This window comes from Syngnathus floridae, chromosome 17, assembly GCF_059516105.1.
Source record: "Syngnathus floridae isolate MCC-2025c chromosome 17, RoL_Sflo_1.0, whole genome shotgun sequence".
Taxonomy (NCBI): Eukaryota; Metazoa; Chordata; class Actinopteri; order Syngnathiformes; family Syngnathidae; genus Syngnathus; species Syngnathus floridae.
In genome coordinates this window covers 11,856,034-11,878,303 of record NC_142429.1, presented here as the reverse complement: position 1 = coordinate 11,878,303, position 22,270 = coordinate 11,856,034, and the positions used below count along the sequence as shown (strand labels likewise).

The 22,270-nt window shown below is 43.9% G+C and overlaps 3 protein-coding genes across 10 annotated transcripts; 1 reads left to right on the top strand and 2 right to left on the bottom strand.

The window, feature by feature from the left end:
* Positions 1 to 4,036: 4,036 nt before the first annotated feature.
* lgals2a (lectin, galactoside-binding, soluble, 2a) lies at positions 4,037 to 7,104 on the bottom strand. The gene is made up of 6 exons (XM_088357680.1): positions 7,060 to 7,104; positions 6,719 to 6,809; positions 6,358 to 6,518; positions 4,959 to 5,038; positions 4,679 to 4,850; positions 4,037 to 4,541 (listed from the first exon to the last, which is right to left on the bottom strand). Exons 3-6 carry the CDS (start codon positions 6,361 to 6,363, stop codon positions 4,395 to 4,397), a joined length of 405 nt encoding a protein of 134 aa, XP_088213806.1. The 5' UTR covers positions 6,364 to 6,518; positions 6,719 to 6,809; positions 7,060 to 7,104; the 3' UTR covers positions 4,037 to 4,394.
* Positions 7,105 to 8,756: 1,652 nt separating this feature from the next.
* gtpbp1 (GTP binding protein 1) lies at positions 8,757 to 14,017 on the top strand. 4 transcript variants are annotated; one of them, XM_088357677.1, is made up of 14 exons: positions 8,757 to 9,316; positions 10,392 to 10,503; positions 10,576 to 10,756; positions 10,841 to 11,024; positions 11,105 to 11,269; positions 11,342 to 11,465; positions 11,679 to 11,793; positions 11,871 to 12,015; positions 12,230 to 12,412; positions 12,570 to 12,705; positions 12,814 to 12,992; positions 13,135 to 13,251; positions 13,466 to 13,516; positions 13,662 to 14,017. In XM_088357677.1, exons 1-14 carry the CDS (start codon positions 9,134 to 9,136, stop codon positions 13,767 to 13,769), a joined length of 1,983 nt encoding a protein of 660 aa, XP_088213803.1. In that variant the 5' UTR covers positions 8,757 to 9,133; the 3' UTR covers positions 13,770 to 14,017. The 4 variants fall into 4 exon arrangements, with proteins under 4 accessions (XP_088213803.1, XP_088213802.1, XP_088213805.1 ...); XM_088357676.1 differs by having other exon boundaries at positions 8,758 to 9,316; positions 13,087 to 13,251; XM_088357679.1 differs by lacking the exon at positions 13,466 to 13,516 and having other exon boundaries at positions 8,758 to 9,316.
* Positions 14,018 to 14,579: 562 nt separating this feature from the next.
* sgsm3 (small G protein signaling modulator 3) lies at positions 14,580 to 20,787 on the bottom strand. Of its 5 annotated transcripts, none has more exons than XR_015853350.1 (23): positions 20,567 to 20,787; positions 19,397 to 19,488; positions 19,193 to 19,278; positions 18,956 to 19,019; positions 18,511 to 18,722; positions 18,336 to 18,443; positions 18,081 to 18,224; positions 17,782 to 17,977; positions 17,535 to 17,680; positions 17,235 to 17,465; positions 16,976 to 17,158; positions 16,752 to 16,907; positions 16,615 to 16,669; positions 16,492 to 16,541; positions 16,258 to 16,410; positions 16,124 to 16,194; positions 15,954 to 16,002; positions 15,784 to 15,869; positions 15,556 to 15,678; positions 15,421 to 15,481; positions 15,224 to 15,323; positions 14,979 to 15,029; positions 14,580 to 14,882 (listed from the first exon to the last, which is right to left on the bottom strand). XR_015853350.1 is itself a non-coding variant. In XM_088357673.1 (22 exons), exons 2-21 carry the CDS (start codon positions 19,401 to 19,403, stop codon positions 15,243 to 15,245), a joined length of 2,262 nt encoding a protein of 753 aa, XP_088213799.1. In that variant the 5' UTR covers positions 19,404 to 19,485; positions 20,567 to 20,787; the 3' UTR covers positions 14,580 to 15,029; positions 15,224 to 15,242. The 5 variants fall into 5 exon arrangements, 2 of the variants coding, with proteins under 2 accessions (XP_088213799.1, XP_088213801.1); XR_015853349.1 differs by having other exon boundaries at positions 19,397 to 19,485; XR_015853351.1 differs by having other exon boundaries at positions 15,224 to 15,320; positions 19,397 to 19,485; positions 20,567 to 20,786.
* Positions 20,788 to 22,270: the final 1,483 nt, after the last annotated feature.

The following is a 22,270-nucleotide window of genomic DNA, read 5'->3' as shown; positions in this document are numbered from 1 at the left end:
ACACGGTAGCGGCGTGAACGCGCACGGCTGGAAACACCGGCGGAGCTGGCAGTGGCGGGCGCGCGTCCGCGTAAACGGGGATAAGTGAAGATCTTTTAAACATTCTAATTGAAATACATTTGATGTGTAATTTGTCAATTCTTTCATGCACCACTATTATAGCACATTTCCCCGACATGCCCTTTATGCTCTAACTTTCCCAATTATGTTCCCAATTCAATCAGTTCTCTGTCAAAGTAAAATCCGTGCTAATGTTAATGTCCATATGAATATCACGTTTTGTCTTCAGACGTCCTCTAATCCAGTGAATGGGCTTTTCATAGCCAGCCGTGTCCTCTGCACGACCTCTTTATTTTGCCGCGCAATGGTTGATATCCAAAAGTTTGACACGATGGAGCTCATTTGACTGATGCTGTCTGCTCAATCACGATGCACGACAAGCGTCCTCTCTTTTCACTGCGTGTCCTACACCGAATGAGTCAGGCTTTTTGGACGTCAGACAAATCTTGAAGTTTTACTGCAGTGTTCCACACCATCAATATCCATCGTGTTCATTAGAACGAATCATTCCTTATTGAACAGGTTACATGGAAAAGAGTGAGGCTGCAGGGATTTCAGATCAATTAAACATGACCACCTGACTTAACATACCAAGTAAGTTCCCGCTAAGAGCCCCCTCAGGCTTTAAGCACACTGTATTGAATGGCGTCACTCGATCTTGCTATATATTGACAGCAAACGTGGCAATTTTGCTAGACGGTGGGAATGAGGAATGAAAATGCTATGTTTTACCATTGTGAGGTTATGACTAATTCACTGCATCATGTGCAAAAATACCCCCGCTTGCCAGCTTGAGGTGAAGTGCGTTATTCATAAGTTGTGAATAATTGAAGTTTAGGGAGCACAGCTGGAAAGGGGGGAAGAAAAAAAATAAGAGGAGTTTGCTGAGTGTGTGCTTTGTCTTGCTTGGCACTTAGGAAGAATACAATGCCTGGGTCAGGCAATTAGCTGGCATAACATACTGAAGAGGCAAACTTAGGTAACGTCTATATTTTAATGATGACGATTAAGCTGCATGATTATTATTAACTATTGAGATCTCCCGGTCTTATGATAATAGCTTCTCTTTGGAAAGAGGCTGCATTAATGTCAAGAGCAAATTTGCAAATGGTCCAAATGAAAATGGATTTGGTGATTTTTGTTGTTAGATTTGGGAGAGGACTTCACTTTTCTGTTGATTGCTTTTTCAGCGACGCTCATGACAGCCAGGCAGGAACAGGTGTGTTTATATATGTGAATATTTGTTTGTCTTTAAAGTTAACTTTGAATTTCTCTCACTCTTAATTCCTCACTTCCGGCTACACAGCACCAGGTGGCCTTCAGTGCTTTCCATTACATCTTTTTTTTTTGTTTAGCCTTAGGTGTCTCCCTTTATCTCTTCCCTCTTTGTTTTGCTAGGTTAGACTTCCTGTTTTGTTCGTTTTTTTCCCTAAGAGCTTAAACCGAACACACACACACACACACACACACACAAAATGATATTACCCGAAAGTTGAACTCTGGCCTCTGTGTGTTCCCATGAAACATTTAGCGTCCCAGTTGAATCGACATGCTCAGCTCTGAGCGGATCAGCCGGTCGGTCAGGTCCAAGTGAGTTTGACATCCGTCACAAGCTTGCAGGCCACGCGGAGGCATGGAAATAATGTGGCGCTCTAAACTGGCACAGGGGGATGGATAACAATTGGTGACATATGCATGGACAGAGGCAAGAAAAAGACAAATTGTTACTTGCATGTAGGATTCAATTCAATACAACTCAAGTCCTGATTTTCCTTTACTGGCGAGCTCAACACACATCCATCAACTTGACATCAAGGCAGCAAGTGAAGAATTTAAACCCATTTGACTCACTGTCAAGTCTATTTGCCCAATTCCCGACACACACACACACACACACACACACACACACACACACACACACACACACACACACACACACACACACACACGCACACACACACACAGACACACACAAACACACAGGCAAATTGTACACACACATCTCCGACTATAGTCTCATTTCACAGTCTGCTCCTTCTTTACCTAGCCAGAAAAGCTCCCAAGGGGGATTTAGTAAATATAAAGCAAGTTTGTACTTCCCATTAGAGCCTAATTCTATTTCGCTGTCGGCTTGTATCGATCCAAACGTTGAGGTAGACGTGCAGGAAAAGTATCAGGGGAGTCTAGTTGACAGCACTGTTATTTGTTTGGCTTTTATGGATTCATACAATGTGGTGAGGGGGTCAAGAGCAGCATTTTGATATTTAGGTCATAAAATTAATCATGTATTATTTGAGCCAATTCCCTCAGGTAGCAATATATTAACACAGGAGCGTGTTTACGGTGTGACATTAAACATGTATGTGGAGGCACAACACAGATTCGCATTGAGAGTGTTCACGATGGCCCACATAACATGCACACATTGAACAGCGAGGTGAAATTGCAAGAAGAGGTAGACTGCTGCCTGAGGGAGCTAGCGAGTGTGAATAAACTTTGGCTGTAACCAAAAAAAAAAAAGAGCCAGATTATGAGGAACATTTCTTCAGAGACACGCTTAGATGGAGAAGGAGATAAAAAGTGGTGGTGCGAGGTGACAGAGCAGATAAAGGAAGAGATGAGTTCTGTGCTGGGTCCCAAAGGAGAGAGAGTAAGGTGAGTATATCACCCCCGCCCTGCTCATCCCCTCCCCTTGGAAAAAACCTGGTCATATAAAGGTAACACGCATTACAGCGACCTGCCACTATGATTCGCCTATCAATTGTGCACAAGTAGAACACAGAGACAGATCCTGACTAAACATTCACTCAGTGAGCTGGAACGAGACATCACGGCAATCGCATGGCTACAGATCGAGGGAAGGCGGAAGATGAAGAAAATGTGCAAAGAAAGAAAAAAAAAATCATGCATGCAATCGGGCAGAACTTTGAATTCATCTAACCTCTGGAGATGAGCGGCCTTGCAACATATGATTTTATAAGCACTGATGATTACAAGATGACAACTAGCAATTATCAAGATTACTAAGCGGCCCAACAACTGTGAGCCAGACGCGTTACGCTACTAATCCAAGAGTGAGTAACCACCCTGCAGTCAGGAGAGGCGGGGATGGAGAAGCAGCAGCACCGCAGCGAGCCAGCCCGTGCATGGTGGGCCCACGCGCATCTCAACGTGTGCACGGCTGATAGCTATGGTGCACAAATCCGGCCGGAGCCATGCTGGGGCTAAATATAGTTTTTATGTCAACTCAGGTGGTTCATTTTTAGACCACACGTTTACGCACACATATCCGTGAGGTAAATGTTTTGAGAGGTTCTTCCTTGACATCCCACTTTGATTGTGTTGACGTTCCTCTTTGTTTGGACATTTCCACTCGTTCAAATAAAGATACTCAAGGGTGGACAATCTCATATGATGATGACCGCACATGCCCCCTCTTGTCAATCCCATGACAGCAATAAGGACTATGTTGTCCTCAAATAAAAAAGTGATCTCATCCATTTTGGGGGTTATTCTAGCTGAAAGCAACCTGTCGCCACGCAGAGCTCGAGCAGTGCTCGAGCAGTCTCATTGCCTTTTGTTACATCAGATTAAATTAAATGTCTCGCACGCACGCAGGCCAGCATTTCAAATCGGGCTTGAATGGAATGAAGAAAGAAATCCAGAGTTCTAATCTGTGATCTTGCATTTGTGCGCTCCCCGACTAATATTGTTTCCAAAAGCCATATTCGGTGACGTCACTCGAGGGTTGAAGCTTCTGTGGCAAGTTGTTTGCATTGAAAGTAACAAAATATAAATAAAAACCATCATCTAATTTAAAGTGGTCAGTACCACGTTTACTATTAACTCCCTTTTCATTTAAAATTTTTATAACCTCGAGTAAGCACTGTAGTATACATTTGTATTACACTGTCGCCATCTAGCGGCTAAACTTGATTACTACGTTAACAAGTCAATGACCACAATTACAAAAGTCTCGAGAATATTAGCCTGCTTTAATACTTATTAAAAGCACGCATTGCTACAAAACTGGAATGTTTGGGGGGGTAAACATGAATAGTTTCAGTATATTTTAATAAAACAAAATGCAAATAGTTTTATTTTACAGCCAATCATAAAATGTACTACCATACTATTGTCTAAAATGTCCATTCATCTCTAAGGCCGTTGTGTTTGCATATGCAAAATAGATAAATTATTCAATAGGTATTAACTAAACCAGTAAAATTGCTGGGTGTTTTCTAAGTAAAGGATGTTTATGTGAGCAAATAAAAAGGAGTAAAATGAGCTTTGCGGCAAACACCAATTTGAGAGTATCCTACGGCGAGCGTCATTTATTTAATCTCCAAGCTGGTGACACGAGCATCTCCGCTGAAGCTGATGAAAGAGTATTTTTCTGCGCCCATACGATTGGGAAAATGGATTTGAGAGCCATCCGACAGAGTGACCTGGAATTCCGCCGGCGTGAACACAATGATGATCTACAAAGGATGAGAAAAAGGAGAGGATCTTTTTTGGGCTGAATTTGCTGACTCATCGTTTTAAACCAGAATCAATAGAAAATGAAGTACAGTGCTATGTATGTGTTTCTCAGTGGGGGGAAAAAAATGAGACTCACTTTAAACTCCTCCCCCTGCTGGAAAGGGAACCCTCCCTCGCGGTGCTCCTCGCACCATTTGCCGTCCTGGTAAGAGTTGCAAACCACAGCGTTCTCGTCTCCGTGCGCGTTGAAACGTGGGTTGATATGCATGGTGATGTCCGTCTCGTTGGGGCCAAGGTTGAGTGCAAAGCTGCAACACAAGGAGACCTCAGCATTTTTTTTGCAAGGCAGCCGTAGCTTAGAAATCAAATGTCATTATCAGTTTTGAAAATATTCCCGACGATATTTTGTCACTTACTTGGAAGCGTCAGGCAGAGCCTTTCCCACAATGGTCAGAGTCTGCCCTACTTTGAAGGACATGTTCTTAACAATCATCCCCTGTATTGAAGAACAAAAACAGACATGAGCATATTGTTGAAAAAAAAATGGATGAACTCATACTTATAAAAAAATTAATAAAAAAAATTCACGCTGTTCCACCCCAGTCAGCAGAAGTTCAAACTTTGAGGAACTAGTTATGATACAGTATATGATGTAACCGTTTCCTCCCAAAAAGTGTGGGGGATTAAAAAAAAAAAAGTCTGGCCACAAAATGCTTCCTTCTGTGCATGTGGCAGTGAAATAAGTTCATCACACTCATTGCCGTTTACAATTATATTCAGCACTCAACCACTAACATGGAAGTTCTTTACTTTAAAAAAAAAAAAAAAAAAGTCTGAGTCAGGCAGGGAGATTGACTTGAATCCTGCCACATATTAGAAGCACACGTTAAGGGAAAAAGAAAAATTATAGGTTAAAGACCAGCCGAGCCAAGATATGAAAAGCAGGCTTGGAGGAATAGAATGGCTGCAACATTCTTTCCATGGAAGAGTCCAAGTGGGCGTGCGTAAAAAAAAAAAAAATGGCACCGGGCCCTCAGGTCTGGTTGGGGAATCCATTATACAAGCTGTATCACAAATTCGTCTTTTACAAAGGTCAGAATGTTCACTTTGGAATCTTTTTTTTTTTTTTTTATAGTGCTCAGACATTGGAACATTAAATATAATGTTACAGCTCCAGAGCACATTTTTCAAGATGACTCAACCAGGCTTGACTTATCATTAATAGAGAACCCGATCTTTGCAAAAACACACCATGCCCATTTATTTTCAACTTTGCAGTATTACTGTACTTCATTACATAGTGGAGGGTGGCGGGGGGGGGGGGCACTTTACATTCCTCAGCTCGTGATCAGCAGACACATGGTCAGCCGCCAACAAAAGGAGACATTTATAGAAGGAACTCACTTTATGAGTCCCTTTTTGGATGACATTTATTGATATTTTCAATGAACACGTAGAGCGGGGTCAAGCGGTGAGTTTGCAGGAAAATCCAATTACAGGCGGAACACAGCAAGTTTAAGTGCTGACTGAGGAGCAGCTGAGAATTCAGTCATTAGCTGGCAAATGCTCACGGGAACACTGCACTGAATATTTTCACCATAAAAGGCAACAGAACACATCCAGATCTCTCTAAAGAAAACGGCACTTTATAAATGTCCATGTAGTACTGCAATTGAAGCAGACTGATGACATTATGGCACATATTTTGCACACATCAATCATGTGTCATTTAAATGAAAAAAATAGTCCATCGATAAATGTTCACCAGCTCTAAAGCCAAAAGTTAACCAATAGTGGAATGAGACTTTTACTTACGGCCATTGTGATTTGCAGATGGGGTCAACGGTGATGACGGGCAGCAGAAAAGAAGGAGTAGTGAGTGGCAGGAGCCTCGCCTCATCGGCCTGGAGAGTTTTATCCACAGTGGGAGGTGGCTTCATTTTTATTGACAGTCCAGGCAGCCAGAGCAGTTCAACCTTCGGGTGACACTGACCAATGAGATTGCAGGAAGGCACTAATAACGCTTTTAACAAGCAACTGTGGACCCCAGGCAAGTGAGACTAATTATTGCTTGACATTACAATATGCTGTGACGAGGGGCCGGCCAGGATAGAAATGAATTTGTCACCAAGGAGACAAGGAAATATTTAGCTCAGCTGAATGTGGCAATACTCACCCGGTCGACTGTATTTAGCCTGGATGAGAGTCAGATGACAGTTAGCCCAGCTCTGTGTGGGTTGTGACTCCAGTCTGACCCCACTGTGGGCCTGACAAGTGAGCATTTGAATCACAATGAGAAACATGGTTTGGCACGCCAAATGTACTCCAATGCAAATTGTAGCCAGATAAGGGATTGATTTATTAAAAAGAAAGACTTGCATTGATGCAAGGTTCAATATTGTTATTTTTAAGATTTTTTTTGTTTGCATGTCTGCTTTGCCTTGTGTTGCATAATAAAGCGGTCATCCATCAGTTATGACAGGATGGATGACATTGTTTTCAATTGACAGAACTGACCTTTTCTTGATTAAAGATCATTTGAGTTTTTGCAGAAGTAACTCGCCATCTGGAGGTCTGGTGACTGTAGGAAATGGGGTCAAAATACAAAAAGTCCTGCCTAGCTACAAAAACAGATATGCTCAAACCTCATTGAATAAAGTACATAAGCAGACAAGTACATTCACATCTTAAATAAATAAAAGAAACATTTTAAGCATACAATTATACCTACACACCAAATCCATAAAGAAGACATAACTAGACATTTTTGATAAGTGGTGATGAGAAAGGTTTTTATAACTTTATGATCTGATATATTTCTGAGCACTTTGAAATAACAAATGACTTTTGATATATTGCCTAAATAGCTTAATGACCCTTAAGGAACTGTGGAATGCATGCCTGATGTTTTTTCTCTGAATCATGGACACGACCAGTCGTCTCGACCGTTCAGTACTTGATTGTATCTCATGTTTTGACTAATGCTAGACGCCAGTTTTTGATTACTACTGAACACTCTGCACAGAGGGGAAATAGTTTGCCTAACAAAGAAAAGATACGGTTGGAAGCATGATTAAACTAAGAATAAGCAAAGACATGATGTATCAAAAGAACAGCAATAAATTAATGATGTCACAGCCAAAAGCTAACATAATTTCGTACAAAACGACAAAATTAAAAGAAGTAGTACGACAGTGTATGTCTAAGATTGGAGAAGAATGTTCACAGGAAGGTCACGTGGAGATAAAACCAGCAAGTGCCAGAAGGAGCCACCCAAAGACTCGGCCAAAGATGATCGCCAAGGCCGAAAGACGGGATGGAAGACAACAGCCCCCCTCCACACACATGGAGATAAAACCAGCAAGTGCCAGAAGGAGCCACCCAAAGACTCGGCCAAAGATGATCGCCAAGGCCGAAAGACGGGATGGAAGACAACAGCCCCCCTCCACACACACACACCAACAGCCCCCCACCTCCACACCGAATCGCCCATAATCAGCACCACTCCCATGCAAGCAGACTCTGCTTCGAACTTGCCCCACCCCGAAGACTCATCGCCCATCAATCCCGGCCCACAATGTGCTACTGAATATAAAACTGATCTAACAACCTTGGACTTTGCCTTTTCTGAATGGAAACTTTCCGCTCTTGAAGGGCCCAGCGCTGTATTGTACTTTCCTGAAAACAGAGCTTTTTGAACAAGAATTGTGATTGAACTCAACCAATCTGTCTAAGTCTAATTTCTGCTTCAGTGTCTTTGCATTTTCCTAAATCTGAAGAAATCAAACGAGCACGCAGTGAGTAAATTGGATAACAGGTGATTGGCAAAGGCTTTTGCCGTGAGGCGCAGATAACGCGCTCCCTAAATTGTGGACAAAATCCAACATGACAAAGGGCCCTTTGTAATACATGCATTGAAACAACATGCATTTCTATTGTAAACAAATTGCATTTCTATAGCGGACAGTCATTTTTGGTAACATCTAAAATTGGTGAGGTCTTATCACAAAAGTTTGAACATAAATCCTGCGAAACGAGCAGGTTAATTAGATTCGGGTGGACGGACGATGCAGACCCCGACCGAGTCTTACGTCACCGGAGGGAGGCTGACGTCTTTGTCATAGAGCCGCGGATGGTTTTAAAGTGACTGACGTGGATGATTACGAGTTGCTGGTTAGCCCGCTCGTGTTGATCAAACTAGAATGGACTTTGACTGGCAGGTTTGGCCACGTATGACGCCCAGCGTTGCACCCATATTGCACACAATATTCGGAACCATGAGAGGAGGAGGCTGCAGAAAGATGCTCGAACCCCCTTCCACGGCATTGGTTCTCTGCTCGCATATTCAAGAGAATCACGAAGACTATTGGCGAGCATGTAACATATTCACCAACACCTACCTCATTATTATCAACGGGGCGGTGACGTGCTATTTTGAAAAGCAAACTGACAGCTTACAAATAGCACGTTCTCTCTGTTTGCAATGTTTACAAAATTAAGATTGGCCGTCGTGTAGCTCATCGCTAGCTATCCGACGTTCGATCATCCCAACCATCGAAACCGCCTGCCACCGATCTGCAGCAACACACAAATGGCATCGATAGCAACCACGGCGCATGAGTCGAGCTCTGCGCTTGCTGATGCTTTACTACCAGCGAGTATATTCGCACCTGACCGGGGAGGATGCGTGGACGACCCCGGGGATGAGTTCTACGAGGATGGGGATATGCTTAACGGCGAGCCCGAGGATCGAAGGATCGACTTTACTAGCAAGGTGAAGCTAGGCCCTGGATAGCACTCGGCTAATGTTAGCTAGCCGTTTTGTACAAACGAATGAATGAGATTTGACTTGAATGTGGTGTTTGAACCAATATTTCCCCCCCAAAAAATTTAAAGTCAGGAACTGAGTATATTGTAGTATGAACAATACCGAACACGGCACAGCAAGAGTTATGAGCGAGATAGCCGGCTGTTGCTAAGGCTAGCCAGTGCAGCACTAGCCGCGGTAATAACATATGCATTACATGTAACTAAAGTACAGCGTTGGAATAAGAGCAGTTATTTTAACGTCCTTCTAACTGTCAACCTAAACAAGCTTCCACATTATTTGACAGCGTGTCATACACAATAATAAATATCACGTGACTTGGTTACCATTTCTCCATAAACAAGCTGATGAAACGAGTGAGTAATATAAGGAAGGAATTGTAAATTTGATTACTTTATTTAGGGAAATTCTCGCATTCATTCAAAAAGTTAAAAAAAGTATGCGTGTATTTTTTTTATAGTTACTTTTGTAACAGTTCTTAAAATTTCACCTCATCTTTGTAAACACCGAGGACAAATGGATTTAAATGTTGCTCTTTTTTCCAACATGTGCCAACAACTACTTTTACAATCGGCATCGTCAAACAATCATGTTTTTGTTAAAAGTTGTCAAACAAGTTGTGCCTACGGAATGATGCAAATTTAGGAGAGTGGCTGTAAGATTATTCAATTGGCTGCCACTTGAAGGTCAAATTACTCATCACTTAAGACAGATGTCAATGCATCGCACAATGTTGCATCACTTTCTTGAGCATACCTCCAGTCACTTAATTTATTCTTTGTCTTAAATTACTTAACGGTACAAGTAATGCATTTAAGGTGAATTGAGGGATTTAAAGTTTTAGTAGTTTTAGCAGTAGTGTTATTCATATAATTATTTCAAAAATGACTTCATGGGAAAAGAGATGGCTGTAGTTTTGGAATGCTGTTTTTTCTTTAGTTCACCTTCTCCTTAAGTTTTTCTTTTTAACACCACATGACTAATGTCCTGTTTCTTGCTTTCTGCCCAACATGTAATAAAGCTGGCCCTTGTCAGCCCAAACGGTGAGCAGTATGACTCCCTACTTAGCCAGCTAAGGGACAGGATGGAGGAAGGCTCCGGAGAGACCATCTATGTGCTCGGGATGGGTTCAGGTAGGAGGAGACTCAAATGATGCACCTGCATAGAATTTGATAAAAATCTCGTTTCCATTTTTGCCTTTTAAGATGGTGGCGATTGGGGTCTCACTGACAAGGACATGGAGGCTTCAGAGGCCACGGTGCGATCAATGTGTGCACAATTGGACTCCGATTTGATCCCGCTCAGAGAACGCAGAGAGGCGGAGGGGTTGGTCCGGGACTATCTGATACGTCGCCGTGTAGGGGAGCTAGACTTTCTGGAGGTCAGGTGAGTGTCAAAGACTATCTGTCGTATAAAAGGGCTTTATTGAATTTTCTGCATGACTTTTATTTATTTTTTGCTTCCTCTTAGAGTGGCAGTGGTAGGCAACGTGGATGCTGGAAAGAGTACCCTTCTCGGAGTGTTAACACACGGAGAGCTGGATAACGGCAGAGGCTTCGCTCGCCAGAAGCTCTTCAGACATAAGCACGAGATGGAAAGCGGTCGGACCAGCAGCGTGGGCAACGATATTCTCGGATTTGACCAAGAGGGAATGGTGAGAACCACTTCCCGACTCCAAATGAACTTTTGCTTTTTCTTTATGCATTTAAGTTGTCCACATTGTTTTTATTTTAGGTTGTAAACAAACCAGATAGCCACGGAGGAAGTCTAGATTGGACCAAAATCTGCGAGAAGTCCTCCAAAGTGATCACCTTCATCGATCTGGCCGGCCATGAGAAATACCTCAAGACCACCGTGTTTGGAATGACGGGACACCTCCCAGACTTTTGCATGCTCATGGTGAGAAAGAAGCACACGATGTCTGAGACGGCTTTAAATTTGAAAACTTCATTTCTTCTTGATCCTTTCTAGGTTGGCAGTAATGCGGGCATTGTAGGCATGACCAAAGAGCACCTGGGTTTGGCCTTAGCCCTCAACGTGCCCGTGTTTGTCGTGGTGACAAAAATTGACATGTGTCCAGCCAACATCCTTCAAGGTCAGTTGACCTTTTTTTGCTGGCAAAGATTCCATCTGCTGTTGTTAAGAGCAGCTAAATTTCCACCCTTCGCTAATCAGGAAGGGAGGAAAATACTTTTTAGTTTTAGTTGAATCTAGGATCGACATTCATTATTAACGGCTTGCTCATGGGGCCAAATAACCGGGACATTATCCCTTAACTTGAAATTCTTGTGCGCTCTGATCTTGACAGAGACGTTAAAGCTGCTTCAGAGGTTACTCAAGTCCCCTGGCTGCAGGAAAATCCCTGTCCTGGTGCAGAACAAGGACGATGTCATAGTCACGGCATCCAACTTCAGCTCCGAGAGGTACAAAGTCTCTCCCGAGAGAAAGTGCCACCAAACTAACTGTCTTTGGTAACTTTTGTATGTGCGTCTTCCTGAAGGATGTGTCCCATTTTTCAAATCTCAAACGTTACCGGGGAGAACATGGACCTGCTCAAGATGTTCCTCAACCTGCTCTCCTCTCGGACATGCTACAGAGATGACCAGCCAGCAGAGTTCCAGATTGACGACACCTACTCTGTACCGGTGGGTCTCGCGTTTTATTGGCCGCTCGCTGTGGTTTCAAAGGCGCAGCAGTTTCCCCAACCATTATTGCATCTGAATAATTCAATGGCATACCACTAAACAAAAATGGCCCAAAAAGGATAAACTGTACCAATAAAAAGAGAAAGCACCGATCAATAGTTCCCCACAGCACATATGCTATAAAACTTGACCCCGCTCTTATTGGCCATCTTAGGGAGTTGGAACCGTTGTATCAGGGACTACTTTACGAGGACTGATACGTCTGAATGATACCATGCTACTTGGACCGGACCCTCTGGGCAGCTTCATTTCCATCGCTGTCAAATCAATCCATCGCAAGAGAATGCCAGTCAAGGAAGTCCGAGGGGGTCAGACTGCCTCGTTTGCGCTAAAAAAGGTAAGCGGGCAGGGAACAGCTCCACCCAGTGGCCACATTCATGCCTGCAGATAAATTCCGAGATGACCAACCAGCTGTTTAATTCAAGCCTTTCATTGTCGTTCCTTAACACACAGTGCTTTCATGATCTCTTGAGCTTATCTCTTCTTTGATACAGATCAAGCGTTCGACCATAAGGAAAGGCATGGTGATGGTGTCCCCAAGGTTGAACCCACAGGCCACTTGGGAGTTTGAGGCAGAGATTCTGGTTCTCCATCACCCCACTACGATATCACCCCGATACCAGGCTATGGGTGGGTGACTGACGCAAGTTCAATTCGTTTTGCATGTAGATGAGCGACTCTGTTGAAATGGTTGCTTACCTTCCTCTCCACCTTCTCTCTCTCTCTTTCTATCCACAGTCCACTGTGGCAGCATAAGGCAGACTGCCACCATCTTGTCCATGAATAGAGACTGCTTACGGACAGGCGACAAGGCCTCCGTCCACTTCCGCTTCATTAAGACCCCCGAGTACCTCCACTGCGACCAGAGGCTGGTGTTCAGGGAGGGCCGCACCAAAGCTGTTGGAACCATCACAAAAGTAAGATCAAGGACATGAATTTGCTTCCAGAAAAATCTGACGCCCTTACCTTGGAGGCAGAAGATTTTGCTTATTTCAGCATCTTTCTTTTCAGCTCCTGCAGTCCACCAATAATTTGCCGTCAAACTCCAAACCTCCACAGATAAAAATGCAATCCACGAAAAAGGCGCCGCCTCGAAAAGACGACAACACCGCCACGGCAACAGGAGACGAAGGCTTGACGATAGCACCGTCGGCGGGGCCGAGCACGATGCAACAGGTGAGATACAAAGTAGAAAGGGGAGGAAAAAAAAAAAAACGTACCTTGGTGCTTGGGGGTCTTCCTTTTGTGAGCTCACACTGCTAACTGCTTCTCTAACTTGTCAACTCTTGTGTTTCCTTATCCTATTCTTGGACCTTCTCGTTCACACTGTATCATACATCATGTGTCATACTCTCCCCTCTCCTTTGCTTGCGCGGCTGGCTCCCGGAAGGGAGAGGGGGAGGAGGACCCTCAGTTAAAGGAGGGCAACAAAGAGAACAAGGTAAAGTGGGTCATCCACTGCGGTGATCCTGAATGGGGGGCGAGGGGGGGTTCGGTAAGATTGCTTTTTCTCGGCAGTTTCGATTTTCCTCGCGGCAAAGATTTTTTTTCACCTTCACGTGCTGATTACTATCTCTTCTGTGTAGCCAAAGAGCGGAGGAGGTGGAAGAAGAAGAGGAGGTCAGCGACACAAAGGGAAAGGCCAAAACATGTCCACAGCAGCGGCATCCACATCAGGAACAGGAGGATGCTGAACTGGTGGCTTAGCTGCATCCATTCCAGCTAATTTAGTGCAAAACACTCCTCAAGTCTCATTGCCTTTTATACCAGGATCTTATCGGAAGGGGGAATGTAAAGAGATCGACCCACCCGCAAAATCACGTAGCTAGGATTTGTCGTTCAATCTGCCGTTGAGAAGAATGGTTTATGTGAGAATAGCTTGTCACAATCATTTGTATCTTTTTAAAGTGGCTTCATGACAGGGGAGGGAGGGAGGGAGGGAGGGAGGGAGGGAGGGAGGGAGGGAGGACAACCCCCCATTAAGGGTCCAACAAATACGAGCAGCTAAAATGCATTCCGTGTCCATTTGCAATTAAAAGAACATTTTGTGAACTCTTTCTAACTGAATATGTAAATCGGTGGTTGGCTGTACTCTAATGGAAAGGATAACTGAATGTAGCACATATCCTGTTAATCCTACTTCCATTTTATAATGATCCCATTTGGCATCTATGGAAAATTTGACCCGTCTTAAATTTCCAACCTTGTAATGACTTGTGCTCTTGTACTCAGTACTACTACAGCATGCCTCCTCCAGCTCTCGTATAGTAAAACATCTCATACTCCAGTGGCCACCCGTGATCGTACGACATGCAGTGTTTGCAGTGCTAATTGTGAACTCGAGTACTTATAGTGTTACAGCTTGCCTCTGGTAACGTGACATTTACTTCACTAAGAACTCAATAAACTGGTTGTACTGAGCTGCCCAATTGTTCTTATTTTTTTTAATGCAGCGGTCTCTGTAAAGTAAGGCATAAAGCTCTTTAAATGTATACAAACAAATATCTAATGAGGTAACATTTATTTGGATTGCACGACAACATTGTTCTTTACCGTGCAGTGTTGGCTACCACTGTTCAGGTAGTGCACATTTAATATTACACAATTTGCGAAGGCTAAACTTGGCATGTGCAACATTAGGATTTAAACACGTAGTGTGATAAGCAATAACGAAATTTTCTCTGAAAATACTTTTTTTTTTTAACATTTACAGGCTTGAAGGAATATTTTGTTTTGGTCTTTTGATAGTTAAATTGTAGAAGAACAGCAGGTGCACTTCACAAGAAAATGTCCTTCCAGTCTCCCTCCTGTGCCAATAATAAACAAGTTGAGGAGGAAAAAAAATGGCTGAAATAAAGTGCTGCAGTCCAGTGGATACAGATCATTCTGTACTTCATGCTCACCTTGTTTGACCTCCATGGGAAAACATTTACAAAACACCCTTCAAAACCACACTGGAAAAAAAGAAAAAAAATAGGATACATTGTGATGCACAGACAAATCAGTGACCTTAATGGTAACTGGGTCACCTATTGAAATGCATTACCATTGTCCAACATTTCAGTCCATAGTTTGTCCAAGAATCAGACAAAAAGTGGCACACACACACACACACACACACACATACTAATCACACACAAGCACACACCAGTTCGGATGCAGTTTGTCTAGCCGTCAATGTCCCAGCTGAAGAGATGATGCTTCACCAGCATGTCTTGCACGCCCTCTTTCAGCGGCCTCTGCTCCTTCTCCGAGAACACAAGCAAAAGCATCAGATTACACACAGTAACTCAAAGATAAAAAGCTTAGCTGCTGCTGTTATTGATTTTATTATTTTTTGCTTACCTCTTTCTGCTCCGGTAATTCACAATCTTGAGAAAGACTGAAGGCAAACTTTGATAAGACCCTGTGGGAAAAGAAGTGAACTTTTTGTTTACTTTTACAAAGCAAAATGTTCTTTCTATTTGTTGTCATTCCGACCTGAGTTCACATTTAATCTGAACCCATCCTGGACTGCGTAGAAACGACCACGGATGATACCATTTCTCGACGGCCGCCATGCTGGAACACAGCACCTCCAACCATAAATGCAACACCTGCTCACTGTCGGGGGAAGTAAAAAAAAAAAAAAGCATATTTAGATTTAGCTTGGTATCATCTTTTACTTTATGCGAAACAATCCATCAATTTCTGCACGTGTGAACTCACTTGAGGCCGACGCAGATCAGAGACCGGAACTTAACATCCATCTGAACGTGAGCGACATCATGGCTCATGTTGACCGACTGCACCGCCTAAATGAGGAAAAAAAGAGATATTTTTAAAGTTTCCGAGAAGTCTTTCAACCAAACCAATATTATATATTGAGTAATACTCACCCGGTATAGGAGCTCTTCTGGTGTTAGAACCTTCCCATCTTCATCTAACCTGGGAAGAAAAAATAAACACTTCCTTGAATTCAAATTTACAACAGTAAAGAATATTTTACTATGACGTCATTTCCAGCTAAATCCAGCCCAATTGTGTGTGTGCGTGCGTCTTTGTTTACCTGTAGGTTTTACACAGCACCAGTCTGGAGTAGACCGAGTTGAAGTCTCTCTCGACCTCTCTGCTGGCCGCCTGAAATGGGAGAACCACGTTAGTGGTGCCGCATTATCTGTAATTTGGCGGAATGGAATCGACCTCTTCTATGAATAACCACGGGTGACAGGGCCCGCCCAAAATGGAGGGTTTCTTCAGGCCGTGCAGAAAGATGGCCTTCAGGGCCGGGCATAGAGTCCCTCTGGCTAGATCGGTCACAGCTTCTGTTACAGAGTCGTCTCCTGCCAACGAGTACTGCGCACACACACAAGATGATGGCAACTAAGAAACAAATAAACATTAGACATGAATGACTTTTTGAAGAAAATGATCTACCTCTTTACTTCTTTCATCGAGGATCTCCACAAACTTTGCGGGGAACCAGCCTGTGGACAGCAGTATAGTTATGTTAAATAACGGATGATGAAACTTTATATGAGCACAAATCTACACACATACCTCGAAGGCCATTGAGCTCCCCGACCCAACAGTGTTCATCCTTCTGTGAGACAATCTGAAAAAAAGAAATATCAGAATAATCACAGCTTGTCTCAGTCAGCTATTTTCTTCAGGGTGATCAATTGTGTCAATCTCACCGTGATGATGTCATTCTTCCTGAAGCCCAACTCGTCATCGTCGTGCCTCTCGAAATCCAGCAGAGCCTTGGCTCGTCGCCGTCGGTTCCGGGACACCACCAGGAAGTTTTCATGGTCCCGCTGGTGGCTTTCCATGGAGTAGTCAGGGGTTAGCTCCTACAATGTGAAAACAGTCTTGTCGTCACGTCTTCATATTCCGCAAGAAGAAACGAGCGCAAACTTACAGTGCTGGAGTGGCGCGGGTCAAGACAGTGGAAATGCTCTGACGTGCGAGTGATGGCCTCTCGAAGGGCCGCCACCAGCTCCGTCTGCTTAATGTTCTTGGACTTGAGAGCTTCGGCTTCATCCTCCCCAAACAGCAGAGAGCTTAAAGTGGACTTTCGACGAAGGGACTGCCTCCGCACCACCTGCACGGATGGACGGAGACGCAAAAGTGTGTTACGTCACTATTTGGCGCTACCTTGATTCATGAGGGCCGCTGACCTTGTTGAGATTGGAATTGAGCGGCGCGCTCCCGCTATCCATCTGAGCCTGCTCGTTGAGGATGTAAGCCAGGTGCTTGTGTCGGTGAGCATCCAGGGCGTCCTGTGACAGATTCCCTGCCAGCCTCAAAGCTTCCCCGAGAACGGCCGGCCCGTCCCTCAACTGGCTCGGTAGGTCGGACAGAGTGTTAAAAATAGACGCAGAGTTCTCGGACGATATGAGCTCTTCCTCCTGAGGTGGACGGAGACGCCTTACATTATACAACGCCTTTGGAAAAGAATTCAAGGTATGCGAGCTCACCTTGATCTTCAGCATGCCCAGCGTGATTTGAAATAGCACTAAGGAGCCCTGGTAGAAAAGGAGGTCCCAGATCCGGAGGAGCAAACGGATGTCCACCACGCTGGCAAAGGATGTTAGGAACCAGTGCAACGTGATCAGAGACAGCTCTAAACGGACGGGGGGAGCAAACGCATTTAGTCATCTTATGAGGTGGAAAAAAAACGTTTTGAAAGCACTCTCGGGAGCGTTCCTTCATTTCGAGCCATACCGATGTCGTGCTCCTGTAAAAGGCGGTCAAGGGCCGGTAGGTACTGAACGATGAGCTGACGAAGTACTCTCTGGTCCGTTTGGACGCCCAGCAGGGTGGAGGAGAAGTACGCTGGAGGGAGGAGGTCTTCAATCAGGGCACACATCATCCATAGCGCGTCTTCCTCCTCCATGAAGAGTAACAGGCAGGAAACCACCTGAAGCAAAAAGAAAAAAAAAAGGGGGGGGGGGTGGGTGATGAGGTGGAGGAGGTCCAGATAGACGAGATAAGTAGACAGTGGAAAAAAAATAAACATTCACCATTCCAGTTCCCTGACAGTAGCCGATGTCAGGGTAAAGCCAGGCCAAGCCTCGAAGTACCCGTCGCAGCCTCGGGACCCCGACGCTCGTCAGGTTGCTGAAGCACACGTTGGTGGGCATCGTCCGCAGCAAGTCCTTCTCTATCTACGCGATTGAGAATTATTATTATTTTTATTTATTTTTTTAAGGTCACGTGATTACCGTTCTCCTTCATTCACGCTACGCTAAACAAAGGCCGCATTTCGGGGAGCGCACCTGTTTAGATGTGGAGGTGTCATCATTGGAGCTGTTCTTAATGATTTCTTTATAGGAAATTTCAGAGGTTCTCTTCTTCTGCAGGGCTCCCGACAGACGCATCCATAACTGGCAGAGAGCAAACACATCTTGAAATCTTCCATTTTGGGGGGGAGATTTGGCACAAGCCACCCACCTGCGGCCTCATGCTATGAGGAATGCCGCCGAGTACGAGCGTCCGCAGGCGTTCGGAGCGCGGGAGGACGGGCGCGATGAGCTCCCAGGTGAGGTCGCCCACTGTGTGATTATGCGTGAATTCCAAATGGGCTTGCCAGCGCAACCTCTGCTGCGGGTTTTCATGTTGCGGTGAGCCTTCAGTGCCGAGCCAAGGACTGGGATCGTCAGTCTCTGCACGGAGGGGAATTAGAAATGTGTGACCCGAATGAGGTAATCACGTTATAAAGTCGGAATAATGAGTGTGGATAAAGATCAGAAAGACATACTGAGCAGTAGCACATCACATGTACATTCTAATTTAGTGAAACAAATTTGAAGCTAAATTCATTTTCCAAGTAATATTCCCCAGACAGACTAAGAGGAACTTCCCTACTAAAAAATAAAATAAAAAAATAAGTCTCCACCTTCTGTGTCCACTCTGAAGCCAAACTCATCATACTTGAGTCCATTCAATTCGGCGTCGTCTTTCTGTAGAGCACAAAACAATATTTGATTTCATTTGAAGGAAAATGTGACAGGGTGCTTTGAAACCAAATGTATTAATTATATGTATATCTGTTTTGGAACAATTCAATAAAATGGGATCAGCTCATAGAACACAACAAAGCCACTGATTTAAACACGAGGTGTCATGTGCTTACTTGATGGTACTTAGCCAAAATGTCCTGGGGCCACATGCTTGGAGTGAGCGCTGAGAAGGGCCCACCGGGGGCCGGGGTGTACGTGCCTGGAATTCAAAATTTAAAAAAATCCAATCACAAACAAGCCTGCTGAACAAACACGTGCAAATATTTAGCACAGCATCAACATGGGTATGTGCGGTTTGAAAAGTCAATCAACAATACCTGACATGGTGCTGAATTGTAAAGCGATGCCTTCCCTATCCAAAAGACTGCGCTCAATCTCAAGTCAGGGGTGCTAGTAGGTCCGGGATCTGCTTAATGAAAAACAGCAAAAGGTGGCTCAATTGGCTGCTCGGCTGAACAACAAATGAAGACTGATGGAACGAATTTCAGAGCTGGAAGGAGAAAGGGCACCTCCTCTCATGACCACATGACTGCCGTTCGTTCTCACAAGAAGCTCATTAATAACCGCAACTCTTCTTCACATTCTGTTCCTGTAATATGATCTGCCCTTTGGCGGAATTTGCAAACAAATCTCCCTGAATAAAATGACTTGACCGTGTCGCTTCTCCTCACTGGCTCCCCAAAATTAAGAAATGCGTGACGTGCATGATTCATTCTGCAGCATCCTAAGGAGGATTTAGGACTTAAGAGAGATGAGAAATCAATTTGAGGATGGCCAAGCAGCTTCAGGAGATGTGCAACTCAGACGTCCTGATGTACACTTTAATCATATGAGAAGAAATCCAATAGGACAGAACATATCCAACAAACTGTTGCACAGTAAGCCCAGCACTGGTGACTCATGCTTTCATATAGTCATGTCCACCCACACAATGACAAAAAACAAGATGTTTAGCTTCAGCTGCATGGTCATATTCAGGCCAGATTGGGGTTTTTTTTCTGTCCACTTAAAGACACATGCACAAGTCAAATATTGCACTTCCTCATCACCGTCCGCAATTTCAAAAGAACTGAACCGTGACGTCAAAACAGGATGCAGATCAGGAGTATAGTTAAAAAAAATAGCTCGGCAAGCTTTTAAGTGTCACTTTATTTGGAACAAAGACTGCAGAAAAACACGACACTCAATTTTACACAAAGCAACCCCACTCGTGAACATCACTCGATGACGTCAAACGACACTAGGTCCCCAGGTGACGTCAAACAGTCTCACTCCTGCTAAATATAGCGTTCGTTTTTATTTCATGCCTATCCGTTCTGGCAAACCACACGGGTATTTATTTTGAACACTTTGTGTGTCACAGTACAAAGAAGAAACCACAAAAGAAAGTAGCATGCGTGTCATAAGCCAAGTTGTCAGCTGTTAGATAGCATCAGCATATGGCTGGCTAGCAGTTACGTGTCAGGATGCAAGCAATCCAAACTTACCGTGTCATCCGTCTCACGTAAACATAAGCCTGTGGTGAGCAGCAACCGTGTTGTTCACCATGAACAAAAAGATGAAAATGCCGATTGTTGCATCATGACGTCTCTCAAAGGAATTGAAAATTCACCATTATGCACCTGCTAGCAACGTGTAACTCCGCTGTATCCTTGCACTTTTCAACGCGCTTCTTTGCCATTCCGAGGAAATAGTCCCACATCCCGGAACTACGCGTCGTTGTGACATCGTCTTCTGAGTATCCTTCCGCGCAGCAATCGGTGACGTAGCACAACAAATCTATCGTTCATTCATTTCCGCCGTTGTGCTACGGAGGTGCGTTCAAATACCATTCATGAAGTCGGAAAAGTCAATATTACCCTGATCATTAACCTTTGGCACAGATGAACCCATTTAAGGATCACGTTTTTGTGGTATATCACATGCTATAAGGGCTATATATTACAAAGGGGCTTTATTCTTCATTTTGATTGTCATTCTTCCATTTATAATATTTTGTGATTATCAAAGCGACTCATTATGAATTCATTAGAGTTAAAAAAGCACAATGCATAATAATTAAATGCAGAAACTAAGGCAATGTAAAGTGTTCATTTAAGAAAAAGCCACTCACTTTTGCATTCGTTATATCAACAAAGTTTGGTGATGAAATCATTATTAATACCTAGATTGAAATTCACGTCTTCGGGCTCCCTTTGTCCCAAGGGTGGGTACTAATAGGGCTTGTGTTAGAATATATAATATATAAAAATATAAATTTATCGCATAATGATTTAAGTAGAAGATCTAGTTTTAGGAGGGGGGCAAATGACTCAAACCATGACTATGATGAACGTCGTTGCTGATTAATGTTGAACCATACTCTCTTGTACCACAAGATGTCTCTAGTGCGTTCGCTCTAAGCTCTCCTTGGCTCCAGCTGACAGATAATAATAAATAATAAACATAAGATACCACATTCCACGCATATTTCCAAACCATCACACGTGAAATACAATGTGCGAGTTATTGTTTTGCAGAGAACACAACGTCAGCAATGTAATAGAAAATAGAAATCACAGAAGTACACTCACATTTGTTTACCATTACTTACTGCATGAAGTGGAAACCTTAAATTCATTTGTTGTGCTCTCTTGCATTGGCTCACACGCTCGTGTCCCTCTCACGATGCATTGCAGTTCAACACCCCTGCAAACAAAAATAAGATTTGTTTAACAAACATGTTGACTGCTCCTCATCCTCAGCAAGGCAAGACTTGTTCATGCAACTCTTGTGTAGAATCTCATTAGTGCAGATGAACCCAGCGTATGAATAATAATGTACAAGCTGGTGAGTGTGTATCTTAAATCGCCCTCCCCATACCTCCCTCCCTCCCGTTCTGCTTCCACCCCAGCACTCTTGACTCTTTCACAATGGCGCTTCGGCTATTTTAACCCCCCTCGCTTTGCTGGAACACTCATTTCGCTGCACCATGCCACAGTGAGTCACATCAATAAAAACGCTGCAGCCCAAAGCCGACCTTGCCCACGGCTTGCAGAGCTCCTGCATGTCATATTGTGCGGCTGTGGCTCGGTTTGTCACTTTCTCCCTCCGCTCTATCCCTCATCTGTCTGGCTACCTACCTGTGTCATTTTTGATACAGTGACGTAGGCTGACGAGGGGGGGGGGGGGGGGGGGGGATGGCTCATCCA

Bases quoted from the DNA above. Each gene is read 5' to 3' on its own strand.
- lgals2a (XM_088357680.1), bottom strand. The intron at 4,851-4,958 runs GTAAGTGACAAA...CTTGTGTTGCAG, and splicing joins GCTCTGCCTGACGCTTCCAA to CTTTGCACTCAACCTTGGCC. The intron at 4,542-4,678 runs GTGAGTCTCATT...CATCCTTTGTAG, and splicing joins AGCAGGGGGAGGAGTTTAAA to ATCATCATTGTGTTCACGCC.
- gtpbp1 (XM_088357676.1), top strand. From the start codon at position 9,134: ATGGCATCGATAGCAACCACGGCGCATGAGTCGAGCTCTGCGCTTGCT. The intron at 10,504-10,575 runs GTAGGAGGAGAC...TTGCCTTTTAAG, and splicing joins TGTGCTCGGGATGGGTTCAG to ATGGTGGCGATTGGGGTCTC. The intron at 10,757-10,840 runs GTGAGTGTCAAA...GCTTCCTCTTAG, and splicing joins CTAGACTTTCTGGAGGTCAG to AGTGGCAGTGGTAGGCAACG.
- sgsm3 (XM_088357673.1), bottom strand. The intron at 18,225-18,335 runs GTGCGCTCCCCG...TCAATCGCGTAG, and splicing joins ACACCTCCACATCTAAACAG to ATAGAGAAGGACTTGCTGCG. The intron at 16,195-16,257 runs GTCGATTCCATT...CTCCCATTTCAG, and splicing joins CGTGGTTATTCATAGAAGAG to GCGGCCAGCAGAGAGGTCGA.